This window comes from Pterocles gutturalis, unplaced genomic scaffold, assembly GCF_000699245.1.
Source record: "Pterocles gutturalis isolate BGI_N339 unplaced genomic scaffold, ASM69924v1 scaffold40680, whole genome shotgun sequence".
Lineage (NCBI taxonomy): Eukaryota > Metazoa > Chordata > Aves > Pterocliformes > Pteroclidae > Pterocles > Pterocles gutturalis.
This window is the reverse complement of record NW_010144749.1, coordinates 1,773-13,590: the sequence shown is the minus strand read 5'-3', so window position 1 is coordinate 13,590 and position 11,818 is coordinate 1,773. Positions and strand designations below refer to the sequence as shown.

The 11,818-nt window shown below is 38.0% G+C and overlaps 1 protein-coding gene across 1 annotated transcript in view; it reads right to left on the bottom strand.

Annotated features, from left to right (window-relative positions):
* Positions 1-11,818, bottom strand: part of GPSM2 (G-protein signaling modulator 2) — a 29,376-nt gene that overhangs the window by 16,997 nt on the left and 561 nt on the right. Inside the window, exons 2-3 of the mRNA XM_010085191.1 lie at positions 2,996-3,003; positions 1,100-1,413 (exon numbers count right to left, since the gene is read on the bottom strand). Of these exons, the coding sequence (XP_010083493.1) occupies positions 1,100-1,161 (62 nt within the window). The 5' untranslated portion in view covers positions 1,162-1,413; positions 2,996-3,003. The remainder of the gene's footprint in view (positions 1-1,099; positions 1,414-2,995; positions 3,004-11,818) is intronic.

Sequence of the window (11,818 nt, the reverse complement as noted above, 5' to 3'; positions counted from 1 at the left end):
CCTGCTGTCAAAGCCACCGTATACAGATTTTAGCAAAATAAAGAGAGCAGAGGGTAAATTAGTTTATTTGCTATTTTTCTCCCTACTGACCCTGAAAAAGCTCCTCCTGCTGACTGCACTGCTAAATAGAACTAACACTACTTCTATGAAACAGAAGTGTGGACCAATCTAACAGCAATCTAACACTGTCAGAATGTATTCAGAAGTAATTTTAAGCTGCAGCCTGTGCTGTCTTACAAATAAGGTAGTGCTTTGTTCCTGTTAGCTAGCAAGGCAAAGGCCTCCAAAGCAAGGATGAACAGGGGAGAGAGTGGGGGGAGCACACAAGAAGAATCATGCTTTTTATTTCTTTTTAAAACAATCATTGCAGTGTTCCAGTGTCCCTTCCTACTGAATGAGCTGCAAGATTTGCCCTTCCAAACACCAGCCATCCAGATACTGTGCACTACTCAATGCTTCTGTTGTTCATGTTCGTTAGAGGGAGTCTGCAATGCTAGCATGTTGTCCCATGTCTGTAAAGGGGGTTCCAGAAAAAAAAATTATAAAAGCTCACAGAAGGGAAATCGTGAGTCCTCTTGACTTGCAATAACACTATTTTTTAGTCCAAGGTAATCAAAGCAGTTTTTTCTATCAATCAAATCTCTTTATTTTAGGCAAGGAGAATACTGCTCTAGATCACAGCACACCGAAAAATTCATCATTCATAGAGGCAATAATGGGACAAGCACAGAGAACTTTATCAGACAAAACACAACAATTTCCATATGCTGCCCAAAGGCTAAGAGAAGAGAGAGCAGATATTACTGTGCAGGGATTATACTTCATATCATTCTATCAGAAATACAAAGAAATACAGACAATCGTACTATTCTGCAACCACACGCGGTTCCAAGACTATACAATCATGTAATTATATTAGTCTACTATACAGCAAAAATGAATTTTCATAGTTCAAAAAATCAAGAAAAACCAAAAAAAAGTTATTTTAGCTTTCAGTTTCAGTAACACTAGTAACAGATACCGAACTATTTGTTGCAAGTTGGTTAGTTTTCTATTACTAACAGCACTTATTCATCCATACAAAAATTAACAGCCTTACCTGTATCGCACATGAAAGGAAAGATCTTCACGCATGCTTATCAAAACATTACTTTCCTCCATTGAGTTGCATTATCAGTAGAGAAAATAACACTGTTCTGTAGTAGGGTAAGTATTCTACTACGGAGAATTGTTGTCAGAACACCATTCCAGTTAGTATATTAATAAGTTGGAGTAAAGATATCCTAAGCTCCTGTTGAAAAACTCTTCTTTATTACAAAGGTAAGGAGGTCACTGTCAGACTCATCTTAAAGCTTCAGAAACGTGTTCAAGTTCTTTCATCTGTGGCCCTTTAAGCTCCATTCAGCTGCGTTTCTGCAAAGGGAACACAAGATGCTTGGCTTGAAGTTTCATAGTTAATAACTCATAACCATTTGCAGCTGATGTAAAAGCATAACACTACTCCTACCAAGCAGGAAGTGCCAATCAAGAACTTAAAGGCAGAGCCATACAGCAATTCCTGTAGGCAAGCGAGAAAGCAAAGAAGGTTTAACAAAAACCAACGCTCTTTTCCGTTGCAAACTTCAAGTAATTTACCCTTGTTAGTATTCTTTGGCTTCATGAGGTTCCAAGCAAAAAGCTTACAGGATGAAAGCTACAGAATGAAAGGCATAATAGAAAACAGATCACAAAAGTGCTTTACACAGAAACAGTACTGCTGAACACTGACAGTTTGCTGAAGTCCCACAGTTAGTCAGAACCGGCTGACACAAGCGCATCTGGAGATCAGCCCCCCCACAACATTACGCGCACAGAAGCCAGCAGAGGTTTAAACTCTATTCCCCCTTCCCCTCCCTGCTCCCAGAAGAAAACGGAGGGCAGTCTGTGGGTTTTGGGTTGGTTTGTTTGTTTTTTTAACATTGGCTTCACATTCCAAAATGCTTCAGCATTGTCATGAGCTCCAAACTCTGCTTCAAAGGGACTGCAGCAGCCAGCACTTAGACATGTTTAGGCTGGCAGGGAAAAGATGAACAGAAAAGAAACTCTGTACTCAAAAGTTTACTCACTTATAATTGTATTTTTGGTAGAGGAGCTGACATTTATTTTTCAGTACTAATATTACCTTCCTTTGCAAGTAAACATATAGTTATGTAATTCACAAATGCATATTTCATCGAGAGACTGCAGAGATGTCAAAAGACAAGAACAGAGCTCAGATTTAAAGCTGCCACCAAAAGAAAATACAACCCCCTCTATTTTTAATTGTCGATGTAGGCCATGCCTTTCCTCTCCTTAGTTTTATCAAGTACCAGCTGTGAAGATTCATGCTTCTTATCACACTCTACCTTGACAGCACCCCTCAAAGAGACCATCCACATTCTTTCAGTCAACTATTTTGCCTTTCCGTGCTCATCATTAGAATTATTTGGCATCAACAAGTGGGTGTGGGTATATTTTTGCAATTACAAAGTGTGACACATATAGTTTACAATACCATTGCAACCCACACACTGGGAAGACCATTTTACAGGTGTTTACTCTCCAGAAATTTGTCCAATCCTCAAATCAGATAACTCATACAAGCAGATAGCTGTAAGCCATGCAGTTTACAGCAATCATTTCTGCTGGGAGCTGAAAGTTCTCTTCCCTAGATGGGGACACACACACAAATTACTACATGCCACGAACTAAAACGTGTGTACTTTGGTAGCTGCCACGGATCATGAAATAATGACTGCATTAATTTGTTTGTATATTTATACTGTAGCTGTAATTAACTGAATAATTTGTTTTAAGAAGCATTTTTAAAAATAAAAAGCCAAATTTAATTAAAAAAGTTCTATTAAAAGTGCATCAGGATGACTGCATGTATTTAACTATCAGTTATTATTAGCAGTACATTTCACATCAGCTGTTGATAACTCCATTTTATCTGAGCTATGCTTCTTTCCTCAACCGCATCCTCTGACTGATGCCACCGTATCCCACCACCTGGAACCACTACTCCTGCTTTCTTCCCTCCTCACTGGCCATACAGCATATTCCTGGTCTCAGGAGGATTATATGGACACACCCAAGTTGGCCAACATGTCATGACTGCAGATTCAACAAAAATTACTGCGTCTGGTCTTCATACCTCACTTCCTTCACCTGCAACTCATTAGGATCTCAAGTTATACGTTCAGCCATGCCAACAAGTAATCAGTAAACAAACTTAAAGCATATTAATTAGAGTGGTGAGTTCAAAATTCCGGAGGTGGAAGTTGATGAACCCTTCCACAGACAGTATCTCTCAGGAGTGAACTGGCCCTGGGAGGATGACACTGTAGCAGGCATGCCCTGCTCTTTCAGTTCATGCACCCTAACCATTCAGAGTACCTCTGTGTGACCAAGCCTTTCCTGTGCTGGAGACCAACGTGAAATTGATTCAGAGGACACAGCACTTCAGCAGAAAAGCCTAGGGAGTTAACAGAAATCAGGAAAAGTTCTACTCTATCAGCATATCTAACAGTGAAATGGGCTTTCTCCTAGAGCTGCATTTTTAATTAAAACTCCAAAGAGGATGAAAAAAGCACTTGGAAAAGTGCTAGGAAAAGAATGTATTAATGCAAAGCAGCTGATTTAAATTTATTCTCTCCACACCTTTAAACAATGCAAAATCCATATCCACAGTAAACAGAAAATTGAAGTTGTATACAGAACTTTAAAAAGCACAATTTTACTATCCCAGCAATCAAGTGCAGGAAGCCCTAGGTTTTTTGTAATTTCAAAGTAGCAGGAAAAAGCACAGAGAAAAAAGATGGTGCCTCCTTCAGAAGTGGAAAATTAACTGCGCTGGTGTTACTAATTACACAGCAGGATGACACCAAAACCAACACCAACTCCCCACTCCCCCTCATCAAATAAAGCAAGGCAGAGGTTAGGCAATCAAACATAGCAGCCAGTTTACACCTCACAATAGACAAAACATGCACTTTAGCAACTCTTACTAGGAGAAAATGGTAAGCCACATTTAGGGCTTACCCACCCAGCCTACAGACAGCTAAAGGATCTTCAATTAAACCATCAGTAAAAAGCTAACTTTGCCTCAATTCAATGCCTTATCTAAAATGTTCTTATCACTGTCAAAAAGTCCCTTTTCATTCTTTCGTATTAAATCACAGATTCAGACAGAAGCTATATGGATAAAGAACCTATGGGTTTGCACGGCATGAGGTTTTAAGAATTAATTTCTTACTAAATTCTATGAAACTACTTTTAACTTGATTCTCTGAAATTGCATAAAATCTCTTAAATTAAGTTTTGCAAATTTTACAATGAAATAAAAAACCATGGTAAAATACTAATGTTACATACTGAAAGGAATCCCACACCACAGGGCTTTGAAAAGCAAAACCCCATGACGCTTGCACTTGTTCAGTATTTTTCATAAAACTATTATCAGTGTTCTCGGAAAGGGAACCAGGGCCTAGAGGCTGATATTAAAAATACATCTCAACCTTCTATTAACATCACTGAACTCAATCAGTGATATAAATGCTAAGACTTGAATGAGGTTCAGTCTCTCAAGAAAAATTATGGAAGAAACCAAGGTTCCCCTGTCATCAATTCTGATCAGTATATTCAAAGTCCCTGACAGCAATAAAACAATAGATGCAATTTCTTTCTCAAGCCTGCTTTGCAATTCGATTGTCCTAGTTATGACAACTTCCAGACAAGTGTTTCATCTTTTAAGGCATTTTCCATTTCAGAAAGATTTGATTCCATACTATGAATTTTATCACAATGGTAGACAACCACTTTAATCGGTTTGCAGTTCTTAGTTACACTGAATGTCTACAATAGACCTCTTAATTTAAACTTTTGATAGAATACCGTATTTCTACACAAGTGAAAATGAGTCAGCAAGAGAAAGCCAATACTACTATTTATTAACAGTAGACAGAACCAGTAATCACAATATAGTTGGAGAGGGAGACAGATTTTCCCCTACATCTCATTAAAACAGTGAATTTCTGCAGTTTCATTGGCTCCTTCCCTCAACCCATAACCTCCTTTTTGGAGTTTGTCAGATGATCAAAAGTATTGCTTTGCCCACAAATACTGTACTGTACAAATAGAGAGGTAGACCAATTGCACAAACTGTATTTCCTCAGAAAAACTAGCTACAGAGATTTGTTGTTTCAAGATGAAGGCGAATTTCCCAATGGTGAACTAAGTTTGAATATCCTTTCAGGAAGAAGCTCTAGCATGGGTGGGAAAAAAGGAAAAGAAGCTTGAACTGGATTATCTAAAAACAAAACAGAGCTTTGCATTCCCTATGGAGAAAGAGACAGACTAAAGAACAACAAAAACATACTGACAATTCTATTACTGAAATATAGAGATTACCTTGGTTGCAGGCCTTCCAAATATAAAGCAGCATAGAAACACAAATAGCACAACAAGGAACACTCAGAACTAGACAAACCAGAATTGTAGTCTTCAATGCTAGCCAAGGATATTTTTAAAATTCACCTGAATTAACACATAAGCAAAAAAACCCAAGTGACTAGTCCCGAGAGTGGGTCACGCAGATACAAGAACCACTGGACTAAGACCAGTGTGATTACTCTTGGAAGCTAAATTTTAAACTCCTCTCTGCACCACTTCTGACAGAAGCCCAACAGCTGGTTAGCTGACAGCACATAAAAACCACCTTCACTGATGAAGCAAATCTGAAGTTTTATTCAGGGTCAATGATGACACGGAGCAACACCTGCTCTGAAATACTGCCTTTCTCTCCTCATGGATTTCTATCCAGAGCAGATACCTCCATAATAAACCACAGGGCTTCTTTTAAAGGCCTGGCTTAGCAGCATACAGTACAAGCAGCCTACAAGCACACTCTCCCACACACGATCCAAGCGCAGCTCGCACCAGACATTAACAGGGTACACGCAAAGGACACAACAGAAAGCTGGGGTTTGTATGTAACTACCTCAGACGCTCATCCTAGGTGTGAGTCTGATAAAGCAGATTCTGAAGAGCTTGTTTGCACTACGAATCATGGAAAAGACTTGGCCTAACACATCCTCTGCTATCAAACCCATCAGACAAGCTGCAAATAAATTCATACCACTATCTAATGTTCTTGATTCAGATGCTTCCTCCTCCACCCCAATTATATTTGCCATGCTGACTTATAAATATGGGCCCATATGAAACTAAGACACACCACTGAATATTGCAGACAATCCTAAAATGGGTGGAAGGGGCAGGTGTTGTGTCAGCTGTGGGCCACACGTGATGGTCTTTCAACAAAATAGGAGTCCCACCAACCCACTGCTCCACAAGCCTGGAATTTCACTTAGAGCATACTCACAGAAGAAGGAATAGGAAGTTTCCTCCCTTTACCCAAACCATGTGGACAGAGCTATCTTATATATATATGAAACCATCAGCTCCTTGCTGGAAAGGGAATAAAAAAATTGTAACAGACAGCATAAGGCTAGACAGGCATTTTATTACCAGAACTGATCGATGCATAGCTAACTATCTTTGATGAATCAAAAGAACAGAATTACCATAGTGAGGTATGGAAACTTGACTCCATTATCTATTAAATTATTTCATCTCTCTTCTTAGCCAGTTAATGCCCAAGACTTAATTACTTCAGTACAACCAGAAGTCCTTCTAGACAGTCAACAGGTTAAAAAAGAGTAGAAAAATAGTTATAATAGGAGTTATGACACCCCCCTCAAAAAATAAAAATAATTCCTAAATGAAAAATTACAGAAATACTATCATCCATCATGAACTCCTGAGTGATCTAACTGATTCCATTCTTCGCTTCTCTCCTCGTTTCTCACACTGTATTTAGCCAAATGGAAGAAAAGGCTTTTTGTCCAAGTATTATTCTAATTTACTTGCAGTTTTCAATATGATTACAGGAGAGGAAACCGTCTAGTAACAAAGGAGCACAAGTGTGTTCAGAACAGTCCAAAGTAGGACTGTAAAAGAATTTTATTGAAAATATTAATAACTGTAGGAAACAAAGTAATAAAAATATTGCATAAAACCCCACAATACCACAAAATTAAACACATAATTATAAAACATACTAGTTTATGAAATTCTATTTATATTTTTAAATAAGCTTTGAAAAGGTCCGAGATCCTTCTAAATCTTGAGATGTTTAAAATAAAAACTAATAGGTGGTGACCATTTCTGAGACAAACTTTGTTCACAATGAAGATGTCATCACACCCACAGCTGAAAATTAAAGCATGGACTTGAACTCAACGCTAGAGGAATACAGCTCCAGAGCAGAGTTCATAATCTAATTGCTAACACAGACCTGCATTATGACAGACATTCTAACAGTGGAGATATTTATCATCCTAGTTCTAAAAAAGCTGTTTGTTTGCAGGGTTTTTTAAATTTCTTTGGTTACCTAAACCAAATTGACCTTGCTGCATGGTGGGTTTTAAAATACAGGTAAGAGAAGGCTCGTTTCCTCTGTACCCTTTCACTTAGGCTAATATGTCTTGATTCCCCCATCACATTTCTTTTTGGCACAGCAGACTGATGCCCTGGCTTATACAACTTTCTGTTAAAGGCAAACAAAAGTCTAGGAGAATTTCCACATGCCCTCTAGCATGACCTGTACACACTTTCTATTTATTCTGTATATTAGGAGGAAGTTTTTTCTCCTTTCTGTTTGTGGAGTACCTAGTTTAATAGAGTGTTTGGGGCTTTTTGTTCATTTTTTCCTTCTGTTGTTAAAGGGTTGTGCAAATACCTCCTTTAACGAGTAAGCATTGCCTAGCATTATTTTCACTATTACTCACAATTACCATCCTTAAAACACAAACAGTCTTAATGACACAATTTATTTCTGCCAGATCATAAAAAAAATATTCCAAACCACCATGATAACTGAATCCAGAAACATCTTCCTCCTCTGAGTCAGAAAGAAGCTTGCCTGCATTCTTATGGGTTATTTTCTCTTCCTTTCATATGAAACACCCAAGCAGTAGATAAACACTGCATAAACACTATACATGAAGAGAAATGTATATCATACCAAAAGCTAAAGAAAAATTTAAAACTTTCAGTTAAGAAACGTCCAAATTTCTGACCAGAATCTGCCATCTCTATTCACACTAAACACCCTATTTTCACCCAGCAATCAGACTGAAATGTAAATACACCCTTAAAACTGAATAAATGATTAAGAGCAGAAAGAGATGCCAGAAACTTGCAAGAATGAAGCAATCTTTAAGTGACAAAAAACATATATCCTCGTTGCTAGCATATTCAAAGTACTGTCATAGTTCCAGGCCAACTCTGTTAACTTTAATAATGCGAAGGTGCCCTATTAGGCATAGTAAAGGTGTAGTATAGGTTTGTAAACAGAAAGGTTTAATGCATATGGCAATGATGCAGGCCATATAGTAACTTACAGTTCTATAAAGTGTTGTAGACAAAACCAAACAAACAGCACACATGCTTTCACTAAGTACAGTAACACAAAGAAGCAACAAATGCATATATTAGACTGATAGGAGTGCATTAAATAGTAATGTTCAATGATGCAAAGGTAGACCTCTCAGTGCCTCTACCACAGAGTATCTTTCCAAAATAGAACATCCTTTTTCTAAGAGAATCAGCGTGTAGCTGGAAATCAGCTTGCTACTTAACATAGGTAATTACTGTCTAGTGTGCAAGTTAAAGAACTGGGTGTAGCTAACACAAGTAACCACAAGCATTTTTATTATAAGGATATTCCTGCAGATAGTTTATGTAAGCCATCTATTTAAATCCTGAAGTAAGGCAGTCCCACACTACGACTAAATAAGAAAGGAAGAGAACATGAAATGACAGCAGAATGCAACTAATATCCCCATAATAAAACAAATTCTAAATGCAACAAGATTTCAGATACAAGGTTGTAGAGTACCATCCTCTCTTTGCCTTAAAAAAAGAGCAAAGTCAGAATAGCTGACATTTTTCGCGTATTTGATACATCAAGGTATTAGGATTCCTTCACTTTTATTTTTTTATCAGAAGGAGTTCCAAGTTTTTACATATCATCGTTAACAGACTGAAAACAAATATTGTGCTGCCTTCTTTCCAAGCTTCCCACAACTAGAGATGAGATTTGCAATTTTAAAGTCCTTAAATGCAACAATAGACTTCAAGAAGGACATGGACCTGTTGGAGCGAGTCCACAGGAGAGCCACAGAGATGGTCAGAGGGCTGGAGCACCTCCCCCTGTGAGGACAGGCTGAGAGAGCTCTGGGGAGACCTTCCAGCACCTTCCAGTGCTGAAAGGGGGCTACAGGAGAGAGACTCTCGTGAGTGTAGTGATAGGATGAGGGGTAACAGTTATAAGCTGAAAGAGGGCAGATTTACACTAGACATTAGGAAGAAGTTTTTCACTGTGCGGGTGGTGAGGCAGTGGCCCAGGTTGCCCAGAGAAGCTGTGGATGCCCCATCCCTGGAGGGGTTCAAGGCCAGGCTGGATGAGGCTTTGGGTAACCTGGGCTGGTGGGAGGTGTCCCTGCCCATGGCAGGGGGGTTGGAACTCGATGATCTTTAAGGTCCCTTCCAACCCAAACCATTCTGTGATTCTATGGCAGTTCACAACAAAGTAATAACTTTTGATCCTTTTATTCTTAGAATAAGTTTAAATCATATTATCACAAAATCAGCAAGAGTTTTCTTACCAAGTTCTGAATGCAAATTTGAACATTGCTTCTTCTGCTTATTAGGGACAATATCATCATGCAAATTAACATAAGGTCTCAGGCCCTTCCCAGCCAACAAGACATTTACTCAAGTACCTTCAGTTTGAGAAAAGGAGCAAGTTATACAATGTGAAAGAATACCAGATGGGAAAAGTTCAGCACAAAATGTTGACTGTTTGTACTTAGGCTGATAGAGCAAGTTGATTACAAATCTCTCCAATAAAACATCCCACTTAGCTCAGCTCCTTCTTGGCATTAAAACACATCTTAAAAAGAGATCCTAGTAAGTAAAAGAAAGAAAACAGATTGCACAAGCACACTGCAGAGAGGGGAAAATGAACCTTAGGATTTCATACATTTAAAAAAAATAATACAAAATCCTTAGAATCACAGGCAGTAAAACACAATATCAATTTAAGTGAAGCAATATAGCTGCTATATCAAATTTCCTTTTTCACACTGTGATGCTCTTTCAGAGACTAAGCAGGCATTCAGCATAAAGAACACATTACCACTCCAGCAAGTTTTCACCCCACAAGGAGCAGATGTAGCTCTCATAGGACCTGTATTACACAACTGAAATGATCTGTGATCATTTACTGCCAGCAGCATTGCTTGGTGCATCACCTGTGCACACCTCAATTCTCAAGTATTAAGAGCAAGTATTAACTGCCTTCTCAATTACGAGTCTACAGCTGAAAAGCATATGGCTACAACCTGTAAAACTGTAAAAGTGCAGGATGAACACATGGTATAGTCAGAAGAACACGGGGTGTTTTTTCTTACTGTTTGCTTCCTGTAGACACAGGTACAGTTTCTGGCACATCATCTATGTAGATTCAAGGAAAAAAAATACTTGTCGAGGTGCCAAATTGTGAGCTGCTTTGCATATTTATTCTAAGATTTGGGATGCGGGTGCAAATCTATTCAGAAGCTAGGCAATGCATTTTTTCAATCTGTGTGATGAATACTGAACTGTACTCCATTTTGCCCCACTGCCCACAGATTTACCCACTATATAAACACATTATCACACAAATACGATCAGTCATAATAGTGTATCCTGTCCTCTAGTAAACCAATGATGTACAGGCTCCCAAGTGTTGCATGCAAGGAACGAATTCCTAACAGTATGCTAGCAGCACGATGGTAGAAAAACAAAAAGGTAACAGAAATAGCAAAGAAATAAAAAAGCCTTCTTTATAAATCACGTATAGTTTATATTCCCTGTAACTCAACTGCATGAAGGTTTTCCTTCCTATTAGTAAAGGTTTACAACACACAAAAGTTTTACTATATGAACAAGAACCATATTCTTCAAACATTGACAAACTTGAGCGCCAAGAGGCAGCTTGACATTAATCATCTGTTCAATAGTACGTATGTTTCAGATCATCTCTTACCAGTTTTTCCACTTCTATTTTTCTTGTATTTTACATTCCTAATATTGTGGTCTTCCACAAAATAATACTTTATTTTTTGATACGGATCATTTGTAGAGCCAACTTGCTATCAAATGGTTAAATAAATTTAAGGGTTTTTTTTTCTTCAAAAAAAGAAGTAACTGGTATCTCTCTATTCTTTCATCCACAGAAACAGTAATAGCAATAGCAGGGTAATCTTTTGGAAAGCCATAAGATCAATTCTTACTTCTTAAACATAAACAATTTAATTAAGATCTTAACCTTAAGAACTACTAAAACCAAGACCATAGTTACCAGATCTGATCAGGAATGACTTAAATTGTGGAAAGTGAAACTGACCACACGACTTGTACAAAAAAAAGACAAAAAGAGAAAAGTAGAAGTATCTTTGCTATTAAATTAAAAAAGTGGAAAATTAAGAGAAACTAAAAATGACCCTGCTTTAAGCAACGTGGAAGAATCCAGATAAACTGTGTAAAACAAGAAAAACTCCCCACATGTTCAATAGTTAAAACTACAGACAGATAGCATTTATTTTCAGACAAAACCACCGATTTCTTAACAAAACTGTTCCTTGTTATCTAATGGGAACCCAGGCTGCTCTCCACATCATATTACACA